This window comes from Leucopleurus acutus (assembly GCF_964270905.1).
Source record: "Leucopleurus acutus genome assembly, chromosome: 16".
Taxonomy (NCBI): domain Eukaryota; kingdom Metazoa; phylum Chordata; class Mammalia; order Artiodactyla; family Delphinidae; genus Leucopleurus; species Leucopleurus acutus.
The window spans coordinates 5,001,641-5,026,216 of NC_139158.1; the positions used below are offsets into that span (position 1 = coordinate 5,001,641).

The following is a 24,576-nucleotide window of genomic DNA, read 5'->3' on the forward strand; positions in this document are numbered from 1 at the left end:
GCATAGACAAAAGGCCGAACAATGTAGGATAAAGAGCCAGGTGTGCAGTCAGCAGTTAAGTGAATACTTTAAGTCTGTTAGGAAAGTGTTACAGCTAATAGTTGTGTTAAATGTAAGAGTAACCACCAAAAGCATAAAAATACAATCTAAAGCTTCCAAACTAGCAAAAAGGAAGGATACTATCATCTGACATAAAGTTGGAAAAAAGGATGGAAACCGAAAACGCAAAAGATGGCAGGGAAAGTACAAATCTACCCGTCATCACCAAGCAAACAGGTTAACTCACCTTTTCCTCCCCTTCAAAATCCCATAAATAATTAGATTGGGTTTAAAAAAAAATAGAAATTCACTTCAATGTTATTCTTTACAAGGCAAACATCTTAAACAAAACCAGATAGAAAGGATGAAAATAAAGATATAGAAAAAGATGTACCAGGACAATCTAAACAAGATGACTGGAATAACAAGCAATATTAAGGACAGAACAGAATTTAAAGCAAACATCTGCATGATGCAGATAAAAATAAAGATAACAATAAAAGGACCAACAACCAAAGCGACACATTACTCACATACATCGCACATACTAGCCTTGCAAGAGCAGAGAGAATTACAGGGAATACTACCGTGAGGGAAGAAACAGATCAGGAAGACACACACGTAGTAAGGATACAGGTAATTTTACCAAACAAACTACAAAGTTGGAACTAACACAGAGTTAGCAACCAGGATGCAACAGAGAATAAACACTGACAAAAACAGTGACTACGTTTTAGGTTGAAAACTGCAACAACTTCAAATAATACATCAGAGACCATGATCTATTTTTGCTGCAATTACTAAGTCAGCAATAAACACACAGTAAAGAAAGCCTGAGATCACTGGAAACTAAAACATACCATTCTAAGTATCTCACGGGGTAAGAGGAAATCATAAGGGAGACTGTGAATTAGCGGGTGACAATGAAAATAACTGCAAATAGATGAGAAGTCATTTCCCTGCTCCACCCTAACTCACAGGCTGGGTGCAGGGGGACCGTGGAGAGCTCCTATTAGGGCCGGGTTGGTACCGGTTTTTCCAGACCATGCCCGGCTAGTTTTCAACCAAACTCTGGGATGTCCAGTCCACCAAAAGTTAAATCAAATCCTGCCAGGCTGAATCTCAGTTGTGAGCATGCAGGTGGGGCTGTGCCCGCCTGGGAGTTCTACATGGCCTTATGTTTGGAGCACACTGGGGCACTTGCATTAAGTTCTTTGTCTGACGTTTATTTGTGGTCTAAAAATCACATTATTGCTCAAGATAAAAACCAAGTCCAGCAATTACTTTGGGCAAATGCCTCATAGTTTACCACGTCAGGCCTAGGACCAGGGAAGGAATCCGAACTCTGAGCACCTTTCGCTGCTAGAGTATTCCTGAGGATGAACCAGGGACCCGTGGCTGGTGCGGTCTACAAACAAGCAACCAGAGAGACTCAATGCAAGACCAGAATTTTAAAAACTTTAACAATTTATTAGTCTTATTTTCCAGTAAAATAGTCACATGATGTCAAAAGAATGGAATGAAAGAGATGTAGCTGGCTACCTTTAATTCCACATAAATATTCAAAATCTAAAAACCTCAGGGGATCATCAGGCTGAGTAGAAATTTGATTCTTCAAAGCAAGTATTGCTTTACTATTGTCATTAATCCAGTCAATAATATGACCAATAACCTGCAAAGGTAAACAAAATGCTTGCTGAGCTGTTTTTTTAAAAGATGTTTCGGTGAGCCCTTGTCAGTCAATCCAAGAAGAATATGTTATTGAACTGCGTCGCACAAAGCTTCTTGACCTCTTCTGCAAAAAGAATAGAAAACGGTGAGTAGGGTATAGAAATTCTCACTTAAAAGGTTATATATCAGTACCTTAAATTCCCTGGAGTAAAGCTGGTCATAAATAAAGGTCTGCATTAATTTTGACCTTAAATCTCAGAAGCCTTAATAAGAAATGTTAAGTCGAGAGAAAGAAAAAAGGACCTGACGTACAGGAGACTTTAACACTATGTAACATTGCTTCTTTGGGCCTGAGACAGCTCAAACCCAAAGTGTCTAAGACACCCACGGGTTGGGGCGTGAGGAGCACAACTTCTAAAATCTTGAGGAATCTGATTCAAAAACACAGAAACTTTAGCTGCAGCCCTGAATTGTGGATCGGGAGCTCCGCAACAGTGGCGTCATTATCTGGACTTTACTCAATTCCTGTTTTAAATGAGGCATGTAGGGGCTTCCCTGGTGGCGCAGTGTTTAAGAATCCGCCTGCCAATGCAGGGGACATGGGTTCCAGCCCTGGTCCGGGAAGATCCCACATGCCGCGGAGCAACTAAGCCCGTGTGCCACAACTACTGAGCCTGCGCTCTTCTAAAGCCCGCGAGCTGCAACTACTGAGCCTGTGTGCCACAACTACTGAAGCCCACGTGCCTAGAGCCTGTGCTCCGCAACAAGAGTAGCCACTCCAATGAGAATCCTGCACACGGCAACAAAGAGTAGCCCCCACTCGCCACAAGTAGAGAAAGCCCGCGCGCAGCAACGAAGACCCAACGCAGCCATAAATAAATAAATGAGGCATGTATTCCCTGAGGTTGTTTCTAATGCATAGACTATTAATACAAGTATTGGTATCAAGAGAAAAATGTAATACACCCCAGAAGATGTCTGCAGAAGAAACCTCACACCTGATTATCCTTACAGTGGACACTTGGGGTGCACGCCCCACTGTCCCACTCCTGAATAGACCAAATGATGATTTCTTTTAAGCAACAGGGGCATCTGCTTAAAACCTCAAGTCATGATTTGTTCTATTTAGCATGTCCTTAGTACACTGAAAAGATAGTTTTTAAATATCAGTAGCATTAAAATTCTGCTCAAATACCAAACCCTATTTACCATTTACTTCAATGAGGTTTGCATTTTTTTGATTCAAAATAACATACAGCTCCCGCTGGTCAGACTTTTTCCCAACAACCCAATAATCACTCATTGCTTTCACGATGATTTCTTCATCTTCATCCACTCTGTAAGAAAAGAGTTTCAAAACGCAATTGTTTATTTTATATATACAGCTGGATTGTGAAAAACATTCTAAAACAAGAAACAGGAAACTTGAGCCATTTGAAAAGTTCAGGGAGTCCCCTGTGAGTGACCAGCCCCTTCTGGGCTTAATGATGTTTGGAACTGGTGCCCAGGGAGGTAGTCAAGACCTCTGAAGGGGCCTGGGGTCACTCGGTTTTTGAAGATGATTCCTTTAATGTCCTCTTATTAGAAAGTGGACGCCTAACTGGTGAGGTGGTTAGAATTACCTTGTAAAATCACTGTTGATGTCACCCAGAATCTTCATCAAATCTGGATGAACAGACGTAAGTGACACACTGGGTGTTTTCCTCATGTGAATTGTACTTTTTTCTGCTAAATTCATATGGTTGAAGTAGATAAACTTAAACTGGGGTTCTTTTTCAGACCTGTGAAAACATGTTATGGAGGTGGTAACTTTCTGAAAGAACAATTACCCAAATGTACAACTACACTGTAAAAACTCTAAATGTGGAATGGCTAAGGTGGTATTTTCAATGGCTGGGCCTTCACATCAAGAACCTCAGTTAAGACGTACCATTCCGCAGTAACTTACCTGATATCCGTGAGGTATTCAAAATGACTGAATTTCCCAGCGAGCTCAAGTATGTACGTTTAAAACCACAAATATTTTAACCATTATGTGATGATTTTTTTTTTCAAGTACAGTGTTTTATAAACAGCAGTCACTCAGTTATCTGTTCACTTAAAAAACAAAATACAAAGTAAATCAATGCAGGCCACTTACCCTTCCAGTGAAGGGATCAGCAAACTATGGCTCTGGGACCAAACCAGGCCCCGTTTTTCTAAATAAAGTTTTACTGGGACACCCATATGCCTATGTATTGTTACAACTGCTCTCACGCTTAAAGGATAGTTGAGTACTTGGAACATACACGGCCCACAAAGCCTAAAGTACTTACTGTTTGGCCCTTTGCAGAAAAAGGTTGCTGACCCCCGTACATCTCATTTATCCCACAGCTGCATGTATGTAAACTGCCACAGAACGGAAGCTTAGCACTGTAAGTAACAAAGCTTTCATCATCCTACTCAGAGATCATTCTAAAATGTATGAACCTCCTCTGAAGTATTTAATTGGGATTTACCCTTTCATTATTCTGGATGACTGGGCAATGCTACTTTGCTGTCTCCCGGGTCAGAGTCTGAGACCCCTCGGGGAGCCACCCTGACAGCTGGGCCACTCGGCTCTCAGGGGCCTCCCCTCCCTCACCTCTCACTGTGCCTTAAATTCACAATCAGGGGTCTGCGTGAGAGCCTGGGCAGCCCTGCCACTGGGGGCCAGAAGCCTTCTCTGCTTACTACAGGGGGAGCAGCCACGCACTGGGGGGCTGAGGGTGCCGGAAATCCGGCCTCTGGGGAAGTGGTTACTACTGTGATACTCTACCTCTAGGCGAGAAAGAATGTGGACAATTAGTTCCCAGGAAAATGAAAACAGAATTCTTATAAAACCAGAATTTGTTTTGAGTAGGCCCCTAAATCTAAGAAAAGCAAGTATAACTACAAGAAAAATTTTCTGGAAAGATGAAAATTTTAAAAGAAGTTTGGAAAGAGTTGTAAATTTCATTGTTTGGACAGACTAACTTCTATGACCTTCGATCAGGCTTAAAGTTCTGGTTACTTGTCTAACACTGTGGCGTTCCTCTTTCTCTCATTTATAACATGTACAACACTCTTCTAAGAAGATCGGAATTCTTCCTTTTGTAATCCCACATGGACATTCACATGAGAGACGTTATTTAGGTAGTTAGGACAGGGGCAAATGTGGCCTCTTTGAAAGCTCCACCCACCATGAAGGATGATGTAAAAATGAAAACAGAAAACAGTTACCTGCAATGTACTGTTAATAAAAGAAAACAAGATCTGCTCACACTAAAAATAGCGGGGATTCCCTGGTGGCGCAGTGGTTAAGAATCCGCCTGCCAATGCAGGGGGACACGGGTTCCAGCCCTGGTCCGGGAAGATCCCACATGCCACGGAGCAACTAAGCCCGTGTGCCACAACTACTGAGCCTGTGCTCTAGAGCCCGCGAGCCACAACTACTGAGCCTGCGTGCCTAGAGCCCATGCTCTGCAACAAGAGAAGCCACCGCAATGAGAAGCCCACGCACCGCAACTAAGAGTAGCCCCCGCTCGCCACAGCTAGAGAAAGCCCGCGTGCAGCAACAAAGACCCAACGCAGCCAAAAAAAATTAATTAAAAAAATAAAAATAAAAATGAGAAAAGATAACAAGATCTGCTCACATTAAAAATAGCAGGGTTTCCCTGGTGGCACAGTGGTTAAGAATCCGCCTGCCAGTGCAGGGGACACGGGTTCAAGCCGTGGTCTGGGACGATTCCACACGCTGCAGAGCAACTAAGCCCGTGCGCTGCAACTGCTGAGCCTGCGCCCAGAGCCCGTGAGCCACAAGTACTGAGCCCATGTGCCACAACTAGTGAAGCGCACGCGCCTAGCGCCCATGCTCCTCAACAAGAGAAGCCACCGTGATGAGAAGCCCACGCACCACAACGAAGACCCCATGCAGCCAAAAATAAAATAAATTTATATATAAAAAAAGAGGTCACAGGGATATCTCCCATGAGTAAAGAGCATCAATTTTACTGAGATGCCAGAGATTATATGTTTAAGGACCAGTTGTGAAAACCTTCCCACACTTCCAAAGCCCACCTGGAAAGGTTACTGTGAGCTGTGAACCAGGGGAGGAAATGACCAGATGTTCAGTGCGCACGTAACTGCTCGCAGTTTCGCCTGTGGACTTGGGCAGCTGGCTGGGAGCAGGGCCCAGCTGTGGTTTTCATTTGTTCTGGGCTGTGTTCCAGAGAGCTGAAGGTTGCCAGATAGATGATTTCTAGGTGGATATGGCTACTGGCCATTCCTCACTAATCAGACCAAACTTAAGGCAAAGAAGACTTCCTCCACCGTGCTCCACCATTAAACACCACTGACCACAGCCGGGGCCAATTCTTCCCATCTCGCCTTCGTCCGGCTCCTCCCCATGTCTGATCCGGGGTCTGATCAGAACCAACCCTTACTGCTAATGGTTACACTGCTCACTTGTGGGAGGAATCCAGCGCAGTCAGCCTCCTAGGCAACTGGGCTACTTTACACATATATTCAAGAAGACTGATAAAAAAGGATTACAAAAAAAAATTGCTCACAGGAAAGAGGCTCCTTTCCTAATAACTTTCTACATCCTCCTCCTCCTTCCTGCCTTTTCAAATTTAATATTAGAATTGGCCAGTGAATAGGGGTGTGTGAAAGAAACAAAAACTGAAGTCTCAGATTCAGAAAACCATCGATTTGGGGGAAAATTTTAAGTTACAGCCCTCCTGCAAGCCCTTAAAAATTTTAGGTGAATTAGAGATTTAACACAGAAAATAAAGCCAGGAATGTACCAGAGATAAAAATGGGACATTTTTACAATATTGGGGTGGAAAGCCCCAAGTGTGCCACTAAAGACAAATCCAAAGGCAATGATTAATAAAACTGACTAAATACAAAGGAGAGAGGATGCAACATGGCAAGGGTATTACATTAGGAGTACTGATGTAAAAGAAAAAAGACAAAGCACTTCAATGGAAAGAGCCAGAGGACGGGGACAATTTGTGGAGGAGACAGAAATGCCCATAAACAGACGAGGAGATGCCCAACCTCAGTGTCACTGTCAAAGTGCGAGAGCATGGAGAACAGGAGCTGGTGGCACTGGCGGGAGGGGAAGATGGCTCCATCCTTGCGGGAGCCAAGCCACATGGAAAATGTGCATTTCCTTTGCCCCAGAGCTCAATCCTAGGGATTTCTCTTGAGGACATAATTGGGTGTTTAAGTACCAGACTGTTCAATACAGAACTGTTTGTAATACTAACAGCCATAACCAGCCCTAACCATTAAATGGGAGAACGATTAAGCAAATAAAACACACCTTTCCTATTAAATACTATGAAGCCATTAAAGAGAATGAGGTAGGTCTGTATTTATTGGTTTAAACTGATGCTCATACCATATATTTATTTATTTATTTATTTAAAGCTACAGATTTACAGCATGATATATTTTCAAAAGTCCATGTGTAAAAAACACCATGTGTGTATGTCACTGTGTTTATATGCGTGTACAAGTCCAGAAAGACAGAAGCCAAATAAGATATCCCATATTTCTATTTTGGAATCCTTTAAAAATTAAGGACATAAATTACTCTCAAAAAAAGAAAAAAAAATAGAATTTTAAGTTCTAGAAAAGAAAAAAACTGAGATGGCCCACAAAGGAATAGAAACCAAACACCAAACAAACCTACTTCACACCATTCTTTAAAGGGCTGACCCCAATTTCATAAGGAACGTTAAGGGTTTCCCTGGTAGCACAGTGGTTGAGAGTCCGCCTGCCGATGCAGGGGACACGGGTTCGTGCCCTGGTCCGGGAAGATCCCACATGTCGCAGAGCGGCTGGGCCTGTGAGCCATGGCCACTGGGCCTGCACGTCCGGAGCCTGTGCTCCGCAACGGGAGAGGCCACAGCAGTGAGAGGCCCGCGTACCGCAAAAAAAAAAAGGAACGTTAAGAGATGCAGTTTATAAATCTGGACTCAACGCTAAACACTGGCACACAGCCCCGTGGGCACTTTCTAGTGGAGGCTGCAGCCGAGAGAACAGAGGCCCCTGAGCTGGTCTCTGGGATCAGGACGGCTGGCTAACATAGCCTCCTCTGCCCCCCAACAATGCCCCTGACATGCTGCTGGCTGGGGTCTTTCCTCCCTCAGGGCTGCCTCTAATTTCTCTGGGATATGACTTATGGAGGTCCCAGAATTGGCATATAAAATGGCTTGATTTGGGTCAGAAGGATTTCTGGAAGAAAACTACATTACCTTTTGTACTCAAAAGCTTTTATCTTTAGTCAGCTGATGGTTACGGTTTGGCAATCAAAGCTCCTTACATATAACATCTCAGATGCATCGAGAGCCATCTTCAGGTCACGGTTTCAAAGACAAGAACAACTACGTTCCTAGAATTCCTGTTATTGGGCACACCCCTAAATTGTGTGGCACTTATTTTACCATCACGTTTGCCAGGTACCCTACCCTCCAGGGGCTAATGGTACTGTGCAGTGATTCTCCTAACAGTCCTGTCGACAGGAATTGACAGATTTGTGCCCAAACATACATGGCAAAATGCCGATGGAAGAATCTAAGTGGGGGTATATGTGTAGCCACTGTACAATTTTTTCAACCTTCCTATGTTTGAAAATTTTCGTAATAAAATATCGGAGAGAAAACTGCTGTCTAATGATAGGATAATTAATATCCAAGGCCATCTCCTTTCTTCTGCACAATCCCCAAGAGGGTTAACCTGATGTGTAAAATAAAAGGTACTAGACAGCAAGTTTACCTCTGGATATCTGTCAGTGAGTTACCTGATATTCATCATATCTGCCGAAAGCACAGGCAGAGCAGTTAAAATGTCCAGTCATCTCCCAAGGGTTTGGGGATGTAAGTAACTACACTTGATCATTCTCCACTCATAACCTGCATGATCCAACACAGATTTAAGGCACATGCTTCCTTCAAAATTGAAAATCTGGCAGGTTCATGGTCAAAAAATTAGATTAAACAGCACTGTCAAGATGTAAGTTGGTCAGGCACTTTCATTCCTTGGCTGTATCTTTTCTGAAACTACGTAAGCTGTCAGCAGTAAAAATGCACTTGCAGATACAAAACCTACCCGTGCTTTCACCTGGAGCCCGTGTGGGACCTCTCTGTGGGCTGGTGCTTATGTAAGACCACATACATACAACATATGATCACGACAAGCACAAGGTTATATATAAATTCACAGCATTTTAGTAAATTCTCAAACACATGGGAAGCCCATATAAAGAAGCCTTTTATTCCTTAAAGTACTTTCCATCTACACACTTTACAGTCATTTGACTTTGCACTGAGAAAAGAGTAGAAAGAGGTTCAGTGACTTTTCAGGGTGTTTTTAGAACCAAGGTGAGTTTAACCTCGAGTCTCCTGATACTCAGTCTAGAGCCTTTCAAGACGCCAGACTCAGCACCAACGCCTACTGGCTTACGTCACAGGCAACCTCACCAGGAACACTTCTGCACAAGAGGCAAAGTGCTTTCCGTCTATGCAAAGCAAAACCCTGCTGATTACCTCTGTCAGTGTGGATTTCACAGCCTGGGCGGGTCATGTGGGATGTGAAGTGAACTCACAAGGCCAAGACCACAGGCAGAGCTAGCACACCTAACCCCACATGTTCATACCACCACTGGGGAGGGCTGAGGGGATGCATTAAGAGAAGACCCAGCCCCGACCATCATTGTGGGGCAGAAAAACTCATGAACCGCTCCCTAGGAAGCTTTGCAGACAGGACCAAACAACACATTTGTTCTCTGGATTCAGAGATTATACGAACCTTAACACCATCCATGTTCTAAGCAAAAACCACCCTTATTCTTCCAAAGCCAGTTAAATGCTTGAAAGCAAACACAAAGCAAAGTACAAACCCAGATATTCTTTTGTTGATGTTAAACTGCTCACAAATGTCAGATGCCAGCACTGTAAGCTGGGGCCCAACAATGCTGTCCAGTCTTCGGCAAAAGTCCAATGTAGGCTGGATAGAAGCTAACAAGTAATTCAATAAACACCAGTGAGTGTGAGGACACTGTGTTAAAAACGTCAATTTTCATTTTACCATCTTAACAACAATATTCAAATGAAAACTGTACTGATCTGGGAAATAATTAAATGATCAGGTCCCCCTCCCCTCCCAAATAGAAGAGAAACAGAGGAGCCAGAATTAGTCATATTTAAGATGAAAAAGAGGCAAAGAACTATCTCACTGTGAATGTTGACTGAAGCACTCCCTGCGGGGTAGTAAATTGACTGCCTACCCCCAGTAGACCTAGGAAGGTCAAATATTTATTTAACAAACACTACACAGCACTCACAGGCCAGGCACTGTTGGCGCTTTACAAATATTCCCTCATTTAATCCTAAAGCCCCCTTTGAGATGGGTACTCCCATAATCGTTTCACGGGCAGGAAGGCACAGAAAGGTGCCCAGGTCCTACTGCTGAGAAGCAAGAAAGCTGGGACTTTAACGATATTAGAAATAGCTGGTTAAGATGGCAGAGGCCCCAGATGGAGGCTTAATACAGCCTCCCTGTTGCTACGACAACCTGTTTATCATTTAGGAACAGACCACAGCAAAGTGTAAAGAGAAAAGGCTTAGCTAATCAGGTGAAATCAGATACAGGTGTGTACCTACCATCGATCATAAAGCACACAGCTGCACTCATGGCCTGCGGGGGGAGGGGAGAAAAGAAACCAAAGATTAGATAATGGTACAAAAAAAGAAGACTTAAATAATCAAATGCAGTGGTCTTGTTTAAATCTTTATTTAAATATATCAACTTTATAAAGACTTTTTTAGTCAACTGGAGAAATCTGGATAGGGTCTGGATAATAGATGGTATTAAGGAAGTTATTAACGTTGTTTTGGTCCACTGTGATAATGGCAGGTGGTGATGTGAAAACAGAGGTCCTTATTAGTTAGAGACGCAAAATGAACTATTTATAAGGGAAATGAGATGATTTAAAATGCTCTAACAAGAAACCAAAACATGGGGCTTCCCTGGTGGTGCAGTGGTTAAGAATCCACCTGCCAATGCAGGGGACACAGGTTCCAGCCCTGGTCCGGGAAGATCCCACATGTCGCGGAGCAACTAAGCCCGTGCACCACAACTACTAAGCTTGCGCTCTACAGCCCGCGAGCCACAACTACTGAGCCCGTGTTCCACAACTACTGCCCTCGCACCTAGAGCCCGTGTTCCACAACAAGCGAAGCCACCGCAATGAGAAGCCCGCGCACCGCAACGAAGAGTAGCCCCCCACTCGCCGCAACTGGAGAAAGCTTGCGCGCAGCAACAAAGACCCAACACAGCCAAAAATAAGTAAATAAATAAACCCAACCTAACATAAATATACATCCTTACAAGATAATATCCTGACAGAAACTCAGACTATCCTTATGGAATTAGCAAGTCCACAGCTTTAAAATCAGAGTGAAGGCAGAATCCACTGGAGTGTGGGCAGGCATCGAACAACAGGCACAGAACAACAGAACAACAGGCACGAACAACAGAGGCCTTGACGGCCTCTGATCTGTCCGCGTACAGGACTTGAAAAATCTGAGTCACAGCCTCAGACAGTGACTCTTGCTAATCACAGAACTACTGTTTAATGGGGACTGAAAGTAACCCTCTTACTCCAGAAAGCACCCATTTTGAGTTTTACAATAATCAGAACTTGCGACACCTGTTCCAAGAAACGTGAGGTCTGCGCACCGACTAGTGTACCGGTGCAAGAAAGATTTACTTTAGTATCATCTGTAACCCTGGAGAGAAAGGCCACTTTACCTTATAAACAATTAAATGCAGAGCTTCATACGTGTCATCTGTATTTACAAAAATTTTGGGGAATCTGCATTTTGCTTCTGGATCATTCAGATTCAAGGGTCCAGTGAGAAATCTGAAAAGGAAGCACAGAGATGACTTGATTCAATTAGGCAGATTATAAACAGGAATATATAAACAGTGCATTCCTATAAGGGTGTTAATATACGGCCTTTTGGGGAAGCTAGACATTACTTAGAAAACACCAGATCAGAATACAAAAAAGTAATCATTTTAATTCATTGGAAACAAAAGAATTTCCTTTGTTGATTGTTGTCAATAGAGTAGCACAAAGGTAATTCAGTGTTCATGATTTTATCTTTACCAAAAAAGATAATAAAATCCAATACTGTCTATCAAAGGACAGAAGTCCTACCTTCCATAGTGTTGAAGATTTCCGGGCATTTCTGCCCTTATTGGAGAATCCCTTCCCGCCAACTGTAAACAAATTTAATGTTGACAAATGACTTATTAGATTTCCTATATTCAAAACTTTGAAAAACAGCATTTATATTTACTAGTTGGCTCCATGCCATTTTTCTGTATCAATTTTCCATATTCCTCTCCACCAAAAAAAAGGGAGGGGGGATTACAGAGGTACAGAAAGAACTCACTGGTTTTAAACAGAACTATCGTAACTTCACTGTGCCCTAAATTCCACATACTGATTTTGTTCCTTTTACAGCAATAATTGAAATCTCCCATGTGGTTAATACGTGCTAGGCGATGACATAAATTACATAATTTCATCTCATATCACCCCTATGGGGAATGCCATCTTCCTATTTTCTAGAAATGGAAACAAGTTTGAAGAAGTTCACCAGCACACCCAGCCCCTGAGTGGAGGGGCCAGGCATCAAACACAAGCCTGTGTGACCTGAAAGTCCCTGCCTTCAGCCATGACATGGTGCCTCCTCATAGATCTATATTTGTAACCCATTCCTGGTTTCTTCTGCTGAAGATACACTACTTCAATATGCATAGGAAATGAAAAAAAATTCCGAGTCTAATAGTCACATTAGCTAAAACTTATTATTCTTCTAAAACTTCTTGATGTTCTTCTAGTCTACATAAAATTCTAGCATGTAACTGAAAATGAAAGACTGAAAAACAGTAAATCCAATAGTGAAAATGCACAGCTCTCACACGTGCAGCCTGTGGCGAGAGAAGTCCTCACATATCCATGTCCTCACTGCCACGTCGTACATTCCTATTTTATAAGCCCGGCTCTTTAGACGTATCATAAAGCACCAATAGAGTGTTCTGCTGTTGCAACAGCACTGTCCACCACGGGAAAGCCTCCTGAAGGATCCTTCTGAGGGTGTGGTTGGAAGCAGGTGCTTTAGCATTAGTCAGACCCCGAGATCAAGTCCTGGCTCCGTCACTTACTAGCTGGGTGACATGGGGCTAAATCACGTAAGCCCCCCAAGCCTGGGTCTCCTATCTGTAAGATGGAGATAAGGTACCCGGCTTTCAGGACGGCTGTCAGGATGTCATGAGATAAATCAAGTGTGCTGGGCACTTACACCGTGTCTGGCATATGGTACACACTCCAGAAACGTTAGCCACTGTATTCAAACTACCCAGAAAGGAGCAAAGTGCAGGACCAGGTCCTTCTCAAAACCTTGAGATTTCTTATCAAAGAGACTATTTCCTGTTGTTTCAGGTCATGGCCTTAAAAAACAGAGCGAGGGAGAGGGTGCGTGTATGCGCTCCTGGGTCAAAATGATAATGTTATGGTTTACGAACACTTTTCACTTCCAACCTAACTAAAGCTAAGAAAAGATACTTTGCGGAAAACACTGCAGTATTATTTACAGTTCTCTGCAGAAAACTGAGAAATTGTCAGAATGGAAAAGCCAGGCGGGAAGTATAAAATCAACTCAAAATCAGATCTCATGTTTGTACGTGAAAAGACCACAGAATTAACCACTGTTTTGTCCAAGATCCCTGGCATTTTCAGAGTTCCCAGAACCCGACCTAAAAATCCAGTTTTTCCTCTACTCAATGAATTGCTCCCCTTAAAAACATAGCTTTGCAATTGCATTTGAATGTAACAAAATGAAGAAAAGCTGACATACGTGGTTTTCTGTGCTAAGTGACACACGCTAAATATATACAGTTGGCCTTCCGTATCTGAGGTTTCCACATCTGCAGATTCCACATTTGTGGATTCAACCAACCGCATGCTGAAAATATTTGGGGCAAAAATTTCTTTTGAAAGTTCCAAAAAGCAAAACTTGAATTTTCCACACACTGGCAACTATTTACATAGCATTTGCATTGTATTAGGTGTTTTTTGTTCAATTTTATTAGATATTATAATAAACTAAAAACAATTCAAAGTGTAAGGGAGGATGTGTGTAGGTTACATGCAAATACTATGCCATTTTATATAAGGGATTTGAGCATACGTGTGTGGATCTGGGTATCTGGGGGGTCCTGGGAGCAATCCCCCATGGATACCAACGGACAGCTACACGACTAAACATCACACTAATAATGTAAAATACAGATCAGAACTGCCCTACCCACCAAGTTACTCCACCCCCAAATCTGTGTGTGTGTGTGTGTGTGTGTGTGTGTGTATGTCTGTCTATATATTTATCCATCTATCTATTTATCTAGAGATTAGTACCCCATCATACCTCAGGTTCGATATGCCTTGGAAATAGAGATGTGGTGAGGTATTTGTATAAAATTCTCATGTCATCTTGTTCTAATCCACTCCTGAAACATCAGAAAAGCACTGTGTTAAAAGTCTGGAATTGGTCTTCTGTCTTTCCATTGCTCTGTGATAAAAGTTCATCTCTCTCTTTTTTTTTTTGCATGATATCAAGAAGCCCTTTCCTTGATGGAAAGTTCAAGAATGGAATGAATTAAACTTGAGTCCAGCACTAGAACTCTACCCTGACCTCCTAAAGGCTACTACATAGTCCTGCATTTTATATGCCATTTGAAGTAAAAAGTCACAGCAGATTTGATTTGCCTACCACGTGGGATTATCCAGGGAGCATTAGCAGCTCCCCTTGAGGTAGCAGGTTTCTGTCCACTTTCTGGGTTACACGGTAAGGCCACTTTCTTTCACCCCGCATCCTGAACATACTGCTATGCTGTAGACGGGGAACTCAAAACGCTATGTCTCAGAAATGTATTTGGATTTTAATTCTCTCGATTCAGTGTAGGCAAAAAGTGGGAAGAGAAAGAAACAAACTTTTGGGCAAACCATCCAATCTGGCACCTGGAAAAGTACTGAGAAACTAGCAGGTGTTGTTGGACTCTACCTGAAACCGGTTTTTCAGATAAGGATATAAACAGACAATGAGTCTGTATCTGGGTTTTTTTTCTATTCAAGATAATTGAAAAAATCCTTGAGGAAGTCTAACTAGATATAAACCAAGCCTCTGCACCACGTTCCAGGGGCTCTGTCTTCTTTCCCAGTGGAATCGCAGGTTATGTTAGAAGTCCGGCCCGGCTCGGCACAGAAACCCGGCCCGCTTCCCTGAACTCCTCCCATTTGTCTTATCTCCGCCTCCTCCTACATCACCTCTCCTCTCCCATTTTCAGAATGTCTGTCCACAGCTAAAACTCTAAAGGGGCCAAACACCCTGAAGCAGTTTGAAGCTTCCTGCCAAGCAGAACGAAGTCCCGGGTCCAAAGGTGAGGCCAAAACAGAAACAGCTGAGAACTGTCAGCGCTTGGCCTATGACAACACGAATTCTGAGAGTGACCTGCAGCCGACCGGGCAGATGGACCTTTCAGATCAAACACACAGAAGGTCCCCCACTCTTTTCTTTTGTGGAAATAACTGAGGAAAGAAAGAGAAAGACACAAAACAGGCTCTGGATGTTACTTTCCATTCAAGACATAAATCCTGGTGGAGAGCGCTTGCTAACGGTAAGCAGCAGACAGCATGTAAAGAATCATGCTCTGGGCAGTTTCTTCCAGAGTTGCGCTTCCGGAAACGGTAGCTACTGGGTACGTCTGGCTACTGAACACCTGAAATGCGGCTTGGTGGAGATGAGTGTAAAATACACACTGGACTTTTAGGATTGAGCACAAAAAGAGTAGCTCGTTAATAATTTTTTATATTGTTTACATGTTGAAAAAATATTTGAGATATATTGGGGTAAAAAATATATTGTTAAAATTGATTTCTCCAGTTTCTTTTTATTTTATTGTGGCTACTAGAAAACTTGAAACGACATTTGTGGCCTGCATCATATGCTTATTGGACAGTACTGCTCCAGACCAGAGACACTGAGCAGAAAACACCCTGTAAAAGGAAACGGAAGACACTTCTTAACTACTTACTATGTGCGCTGTGCTTAGGGCTTTGCATTTATTATTGCACTTAAGATTTAATGCTATGCATTAAGTAATTTGATGCTGGTTTTCTGGGTAGAAAATTTATAAGGAAAATAAGTCGCAGCCAGCTGTTCAGAGCATGAAGCAGCAAGTAGGCGGTTCCCACTCTGCCTATGGGGAGGCCTGCCAGGTTGTGGAACGTCCACGAGCTCCGACTGTAGCAACCCTCTTCCCAGTACCTGCCACCCCCATCCCAACTCCTGCTCCCCAACAAAAGTAAATGAAGTAATACTGTGTTATAATTATGCCGGATGTTACCGCTGGAGAAAAGTTGTTACGACTTCATGCCAATCTTCAATAATCTCAAAATAAAAAGTAAAAACAAACAAAAAACCCAAAAAAACAAGAGTTCCTTTCTTAGCACAAGTAAACAAATAAAAGCAAACAAAACCCTGTACTGACAGGTCCACATGATTCAGAACTCTGTCAAGGGCTCACATCGAACAGGAAACAGAAAAAAAAAACAGGAAACAGCCTACGGGTGCTCAGAAGTACAGATGTTCTCAAAAGTTTCTCAAATAGTCATTTGATATGAATGATTTAAAAAAAAGAAAAATTATTCTTCTGCTCAACTGATTTATTTGTGTGCATGAGATGCTACTACTTTCTCAAGACTGATTTTTCTTTCTGTTTTATATGACTCTGTGCCTTGTTTTTACTTAAATGCTAAATGGGCTTCACCTGTTTTGCTCTAAGACCTCCACACCTGCTCTGAGTGAAGCCTCAACTCCAGCGCTGTGAGCTGCGCACAGCCGTGGTCCGGGATCTATGCACTTCTCCAGAGCCTGCCAACTCTGTTTCTGGTGGCGATGCCAAGTTATTCGAGAATCTCTTTCAGCGGGAGCGTTACCGAGAATGAAGTGGCCATCATTCGACATGATCCTTCAAGGTAGGATCAGTTTACTCTATAATACAGACTATGTCACTGTCACGTGTTGAATGTAAAATAATCTAGCCAAGATCAAAGAGTCTGGTCAACTTTGATTAACTTAAGAAATAGCTAAGGCATTTATTCATAAAAGCATTCACCCCTTGGGCTTCCCTGGTGGTGCAGTGGTTGAGAGTCCGCCTGCCGATGCAGGGGACATGGGATCGTGCCCCGGTCCGGGAAGATCCCACATGCAGCGGAGCGGCTGGGCCCGTGAGCCATGGCCGTTGAGCCTGTGTGTCCGGAGCCTGTGCTCTGCAACGGGAGAGGCCACAACAGTGAGAGGCCCGCGTACCGCAAAAAAAAACAGGCCAAAAACACTGGGCGAGAGAGTCAACTGACACCCTCCTCCAAACAGAGGAGCCACTGCTAAATCCTTTCACAGCCGCTGCTAAAATCAAATCCAGGAGTTAGACGCAACACGGTCCAAACAGAACTCTAAGGTATTTCCTACCATCTGCTTTGAGCTCACCATCAACGTTCTCGGAGCACAAACAACATGCCAGAAGATACAAACCCAAAAACCGAATGCACTTAAGCAGCTGCCGGAGGGCTTTCAGCTGGCTGCTCCCCCGTGAACCTCAGCGGCTCATCACAGGCAGACCACTGTCAGCTGTGAACAGACAGGCTGGCTCTCACTCAAGTCTTCAGGGACCTCTCCCCGCGGTCTCAGGCACGTTCACACAGCTCTTCCAGAGTTCCGTGTTCGGGAGTTGAAAGCTTTTAGTAACAGTTTATGTTTGCTTCTTGAGTATCAATGCTTTCATCAAAGAAATTATGTATTTGTCCCTACTACAGGACGCAAACACAGTTTGATGACAGTGGGTTACTTCCTGGTTTTATAGCACTTATAACTTGTTGGATATTTTTTAAAAACTAGCTTCCTTAAAAGGAAGTATGAAAATTATGGGGCTTCCCTGATGGCACAGTGGCTAAGAATCCGCCCTCCAATGCAGGGGACACGGGTTCCAGCCCTGGTCTGGGAAGATGTCACATGCCGCAGAGCAACTAAACCTGTGCGCCACAACTACTGAGCCTGTGCTTTACAACTACTGAGCCTGCGCTCTAGAGCCCGCGAGCCACAACTACTGAGCCCGTGTGCCTAGAACCCATTATCCACAAGAGAAGCCACCGCAATGAGAAGCCTGCGCACTGAAATGAATAGCCCCCACTCCGCAATGAGTAGCCCCACTCGCCACAACTAGAGAAAGCCTGTGCGCAGCAACAAAGACCCAATGCAGCCAAATATAAATAAATTAATTTTTAAAAAAAAGGATTCTTCAACCTAACATTTTCTCTATCTTCCGTGGAACCAGTTTTAAACTCCCCTGCTTGGTAATTTTAAACAAAATTACCCTAATTTTGGTTTAAACAATCACTGCCTTATTTTAACAATATCTAAGAAGACGCATCCTACCCCTCCACCCACCACCAGCTATTACTTCCAGTTTGACAACATGGTATCAACTGAGTCATTGCTATTTTTTATGATCCTAAAAGACTTTCTTCTTCTATACACCAAGCCGTAGGGTACACCTACCAGATGAGTTGATCGTTATAGAGAAAGGCAGTGTACTTGACTATACTCAGGCTTTCTTCCATTCTATTAATAAAGGACTGGATTTTCAAATAAGTCATTTTATCCAATGGGAAGAAGCTGATCCCGCCAAAAATGTCAAGTAGATCACATGACTGCAAATGCAACGTTTGCAAATACTGTAGGAAAAAAATAAGGCATAAAAGTTACTAATAGTATATTGAAGACAGTACTCTGACAACTGAAAATAATTAGTCTTAATTTATGGTACAATTACATGCTAGCAAACAGCACACTGCCAAGACCAACATGGAGGTGAGCCACAGGGAACTGGATTTGAAATCAGTACCAATTTCAAAAAATTAAGTTCAAACATAAGTAGTGTTCATTCAGCATTGTGCTATCTCTCTTTGAAGCGCTGAAGTCTTCATATCAGTGCTCCTCAGATTAGATTGACCTCCACACATGATATCATGGGCCATCTTATACTAAAATCACGCTGGAAGGGCATACAGTCAGTGTTGATGGACAGGAGAGAAATTAAGACAAGAGGAAGAGGGGACAGTCAGAGTGAATAACTATGGTCATTAAAGTGAAGAAACAAGAAAGAAAAGTACTTCATAAAAACAAAATAATTAAAAAACAAAACAAAATAATTCAAAAATAGACATCAAAGGTAGTGTAGGGAGAAAGATAAATTGAGAGTCATTTCTCTAAGATAAACTGGATTTGACCGGGGAAGGTCAAATACGCAAAATTTACATTGAAGGAGAATGGCAACTGTGTAGACACATTCCCATCAGCTGGGAAAGAAAAATCACACTAATCACCACTAAGGGAAGAAAGCCTGTGTCACAGCCACAGGCTTCACCTTGAGTCAATACAGATTACGCCTGTTTAGTGAACATAATTGATCTGTAAGAATGTGAGATTTTGCTAATTAACCGATCCACCACACAGGAAGTTTGCTTTTGAGTAAGCCCACAGGGACAGACACAGGTGGGACAAGGATGAAGCCGAAAGACATCTCCAAGATGCTTTAAGGAGCTGTGTGCAAATGTCAAGAAGCTCTGATTCAAGAGTGCAAACCTAATGAGTCTCCTCACTGGTCTGATCTTGTCACACTATGCCTGAGGCTCTTTGCCATTTCCAACTTCTAGATTTTTTTTGTATGTGAGAAACAAACCTGTCGGTGTCACTCTCTAACAGTCTGTTTGGACAACTACCAAGATTACAAATAAAATTCAAAATATTTACCCGATGGAAGAATTTCTCTAATCTTTCTTTTAAGAGCTTGACACCTCCATCCTCCATGGCTCTCAGAAACGTACCATTAAAAAGCTAATGGTGTAAAAGATTAAAAAAAAAAAAGTCAATTTCTTATGTCCTTCAATTTCCCAATATAACAAGTTCTTCTTTTCCTTTTACATTAATTCCGCTAATTTCATCCCCCAATTCCTTTTGAATATAGAAAATATTTACATGAGAAAGCCTGAGTTATAAGTCACAAAATACCAAAACACTGTTAAGCGATACTGTAAATTTTATAAAATCACCTAACTGTTTTGGGCATTTTTTTTTTTGAAACCTGAACTCACACCTAAGTTTCAGTTTACATAAATAATATTGCCAGATCCTTCAATCATGCAAATACCTGCACTACGTACTTTCCTCAAGAACATGGACTCTACTGTTCACTAATGCAGATATACTCCTAGCACAAGTCTGGGAAGAGAGAAGGGCTCAGTACTGAGTACGTGCACACATAAACCTCAATACTGTTTCAAAGGCCCCGTTATTTCCTCCCCCTAAAATGGACACACAGTCACCTCGCAGTCATGTAACGAGTTAAGAATTATTTTAAACATCCCATGTAAACTGGGGTAACTGGCTAGACTCTCAATTCAGAAAGCATGTCACGCTTACCTTGTACATGCTGTAGCACTGCTGGAGCACCGAACTATAAACCTTGTCCTACAAACAACACAAAGACATGGCACAGATCTTAATTTAAGGGAAAGCAAAAGAAGTCTATTGCATAGCAAAGGTACAGTGACTCTTGGCAAAGCAATACAATGCTCATAAACTTGGTCCTATAGTAGTTGTGTTTTTTAGGAGGGCTTTAAACACAGATGATCAGTAGAAGGCATTCGTAAGAGACAGTACATACACACTTTTATAAGATTGTGCTAATGGAAATGATAAGCATAAAATTTTGCTGTGTGTACCCTGAGAAACTTCTGCAGAAGTGACATAGCTTAAATCTGAAAAAATAAGTCACTCAAGATACTAACAAATTTTTTTCTAAAAATATGAAATAAAAAATGACACATTACCAGCAACTCCTCCTCTTGGTATTCGACAACTGGTTTTCCATCCTTACTTTGCTTTTCAATTATGGGATTCCTAACAACCTACAAAGTTTGATCAACTGAAATTACACAATGTTATCAACTATATGTGTTTCAAATTTTCCCCTAAATTAAAAAACTTGGACATGTCCCAACCCAAAACTTCTTAAAAGAGCCCCAGTAACAAATACACCAAACAGGAGTCTGATTTTTAAACTGCCACCAACCCTACTGTAACTCTCCTCAGATGCAATAACTAGAGGACTTTCCTGAATTCCTAACAGTAAAGATCACCCATCACTTTATAATACAAATTCAAAAAGGTGTACTGTGTATGTAAATACCATGACCATCCAGAAATTTTCTTCTGGTTCGTTGAAGAACTGTCTGTTCTTCTGTGTATGTAAAGATTTTGCAGGTTTTGATGGACTAAAGGTCCTAAAAAGGTTAAAAGAATGTTAGGGACAATTCTCCAGCATAAGTTTTAAAAATTCACTGAACTCTGCAAAAGCACATTGAAAAGTATTACCTTGTAAACTGTACAATAGCTTCACATAATCCGACATTTCTAATTTTTTCATTCTTTTCTACTTCATTTGGATAGTAAAACAAAATTTTATTCTCCTCCTAAAGTATGAAGAAACAGAATCACAACACTGACATAAGCATTTTTTCTGTCTTAGCTGTTGAAAGTGCTACATTTACTGTCAACCTCGCATGCCATACACGTTAGATGGCAAAACAAAGGACCCTTTTTTAGAAAAACAAAAATTATCTTCTCCTCACGGCGTAAACAATGCCCACCTGCCTGAAGGTAATTGTGATATTCAGTAAATCATATGCCATCTGAAATAGCATTAGACAACTATTCTGAAAACTCAGTCTTTGGATTTCTTTCCTCATGCTAATTTGTAATACACCAACGCTTGTTAAGAAATAAGCGTGTGTGCAGGTGCACAGACTTAACACCTCCCCACAAATTAAACCCAGCAGGTTCACAGGCATTTGGACTGACAGCCTTTAAAAGGACCGTGATTTCCTGCCAACACAACCTACCGCCGGACATCCGTTGAGGAAATTACCGTCCCCACCTTAAAAAATAACCATTAAAAAAAACCACCCGCCCCCATCCGATTTAATTTATTAATTTGGAAAAAAAAACTTTCCGCAAGATCCCCCAAACCTGCATTTAAAGGACTACAGTCTCCCACTCCTGTTCCACGCTTCTAGGCGGGGACTTCTAGCAACAAAGACGTAAACTCAACTTTAATCACCCAGGATTGATGTAGAGAAGAGAGACTCCACCTGTGTGGAGTGATTAGCCTGACGAACCTTCACTCAATACACAGGCTTTGAGTCAGGACCTAGAACAGACGCTGCCCGCGTTGTGTGGCCCCCGCCGTAGCCCCTGGCCCGGGCACACACCTGGCACAAAGCAGCCCGGTAAATGCCGCTCGACGAGGGCAGGGTGACAGGTGCTGCCCGGCTCCGGGAGGGCCGGGGCCGACGCCCCGGCGCACCCTGCGGCTGCTCGGGCCCGACGCCGTACGGCCGCCCCACGCCCTCCTCGGCCGCTTACGGACGCCCGCGCGCGGCCCCGCTCCGCTTACCTCTCCCTCGCGCGGCCCGAAGCGCGGGTTGTAGATGAAGAAGCTCAGTAGCGCCGGCGGGAACTGCTTCTCCTGGGCCGCCCCAGCTCCTGCCCCGGCCGCCGCTGCCGCCATCCCGGCCCGGCCCCCCAGCCTCGGGAGCCTCCCTCTGCCCGCCCAAATACAGCTGCCGCGAGGAGACCGCACTTCCGCCTCGCTCGCCGTCGTCCCGGAAGTGTCCGCTGCCGGCCCGGAAGAAGAATTCGCAGCCCACCTTCCACTTCTGGCGCGCCAGTGTGGGTTCGTTCCCGTTTGTGTCTTGGGTAGGTGTTTCTTATAACTGTAAGAGTTAAGTTGAGGGTGAAATCGGTTTTTTTAGTTTGTTCGCAGATTTCTGGCCTGGCTGAAGGCGAGGGTTGCGTGTTTAAAGAAAAATGAAACGGACATAGTTTTCTGTAGAAGGTAGTGTGAAGGTGCAAAGGAAGCCCCTGCGTTAGGGGCGGTCGTGCATTCAGCCAGGCAACTTGCGCATTTTCATCATCTACAGGGTCCCTCTGGGCATTTGTGGGCTTTTTTTCCCCCCTCTTTGAGAGACCTCAGGTGATGGCTGGATCAAACCAAACCGTCCGGACTGCGCTGCACGCGGATTCCTCTAGCTTCAGGGAGAAAGTTTGCTGCACCTGGCGAGGCGCGGTGTGTGGCCTAAGCGGGACAGAGCGTGGCCTCTCCCCATAGTGCCCAGCCCCAGACCTTGGAGCGCGGGGTGTCGCCTTTTTCAGCTTTTGGGGCCTGTGAATTGTGGCAGTTGGAACGGCTCATTATGTCTGGCACTTGGAGTTCAAGCCCTTGCAGCAGACCACTTGACCAAACTCAAGATTTTAGTTTAGGTTATCCCTCACAGATCAGGTTTGGAAACAGGACTTCTTATCCAGCCTGGCAGAATAGACCTTCACGTTTAGGGAGGCGGTGTTGGAATTTGGACATGAGACAGATCTGGGTATTTATTCTAGCTCTGTCACTCCCTAGGCGTGCATCCTTGGACTGATTACATAACCTTTCTCAAGTCTCTGTGTCTTATATGTAAAATAACTAACAGTAAATGCTTTTCTAGTAGGAATTTCACATTAAGAATTAAATGGGTGGGGCTTCCCTGGTGGCGCAGTGGTTAAGAATCTGCCTGCCAATGCAGGGCACACGGGTTTGAGCCCTGGTCCGGGAAGATCCCACATGACACGGAGGAACTAAGCCTGTGCGCCACAACTACTGAGCCTGCTCTCTAGAGCCTGCGTTCCACAACTACTGAAGCCCAGGTGCCACAACTACTGAAGCCCACATGCCTAGAGCCTGTGCTCTGCAACAAGAGAAACCACCACAATGAGAAGCCTGCACACCTCAACGAAGAGCAGACCCCACTCTCTGCAGCTAGTGAAAGCCCACGTGCAGCAAGAAGACCTGATGCAACCAAAAATAAATAAGTTAAAAAAAAAAATTGGTGGGAATTCCCTGGTGGTCCAGTGGTTAGGACTTGGCACTCTCACTTCCTGGCCTGTGTTCAGTCCCTGGTTGGGGAACTAAGATCCTGCAAGCCACACTGTGCCAGGCAAGAAAAAAAAATTAAATGGGACTATGATTGTATGTATAGTAGTTCCCAGCCCTTAATCATTATTTGACAAAAGATTACTGTCCTTACTTGCTTTAGTGTATGACATTCTCCTGTTAGAAAGACTTGTTTTGACATTAAAGTAATAATTTTCAAAGAATTTTAGGGTAGCAAAATCCCCTCTCCCCTTTTTATCCCCCCCCCCAAAGTCTGTCAGAACTTCTAATATATTAAATAGACACAGAGCTACTGTGGTTGAATGTGAGAGGATTGAGACCTCAGAGTATGTCTCTCTGGCCTTTTCCAGGAGCTACCCGCCCCTCAATCTCTATCTCCCTGGGGGACCCTAAAGCACCTGCACAGGACCCTGGGGCTCCAGGGACCATAATTTGAAAACTCCAGGTTAAAGAATTCTTTCCTCTGTCTCAGAAGAAATGCTGTTGGAAGAGTAGTAGAAAGAGCCCAGGCCTTAAGTTGGAACACCTGAATTTTAGTTCTGGTTTTGTCACTTACCAGTTGTATGACCTTTGACTACTCACTTAACTTCTTTGACCTCAGTTTCCTCCTCTGAAAAATGAGATTAATACCTGCCTCAAAGGATTATTGCAAATATTACATTAGATGATACAAATGAA

The 24,576-nt window shown here is 43.3% G+C and overlaps 1 protein-coding gene across 2 annotated transcripts; it reads right to left on the minus strand.

Annotated features, from left to right (window-relative positions):
• Window positions 1-1,528: 1,528 nt before the first annotated feature.
• On the minus strand, window positions 1,529-22,510 carry CCZ1 (CCZ1 homolog, vacuolar protein trafficking and biogenesis associated). 2 transcript variants are annotated; one of them, XM_082858253.1, is made up of 15 exons: window positions 22,363-22,509; window positions 21,282-21,379; window positions 21,097-21,190; window positions 20,738-20,815; window positions 20,328-20,375; window positions 19,659-19,742; window positions 18,405-18,580; window positions 14,217-14,298; window positions 11,945-12,006; window positions 11,533-11,644; window positions 10,383-10,416; window positions 9,620-9,737; window positions 3,333-3,491; window positions 2,920-3,047; window positions 1,529-1,834 (listed from the first exon to the last, which is right to left on the minus strand). In XM_082858253.1, the coding sequence occupies exons 1-15, from the start codon at window positions 22,474-22,476 to the stop codon at window positions 1,779-1,781; spliced, it is 1,443 nt and encodes a 480-aa protein (XP_082714379.1). In that variant the 5' UTR covers window positions 22,477-22,509; the 3' UTR covers window positions 1,529-1,778. The 2 variants fall into 2 exon arrangements, with proteins under 2 accessions (XP_082714379.1, XP_082714380.1); XM_082858254.1 differs by lacking the exon at window positions 20,738-20,815 and having other exon boundaries at window positions 22,363-22,510.
• Between the last annotated feature and the right edge of the window lie 2,066 nt (window positions 22,511-24,576).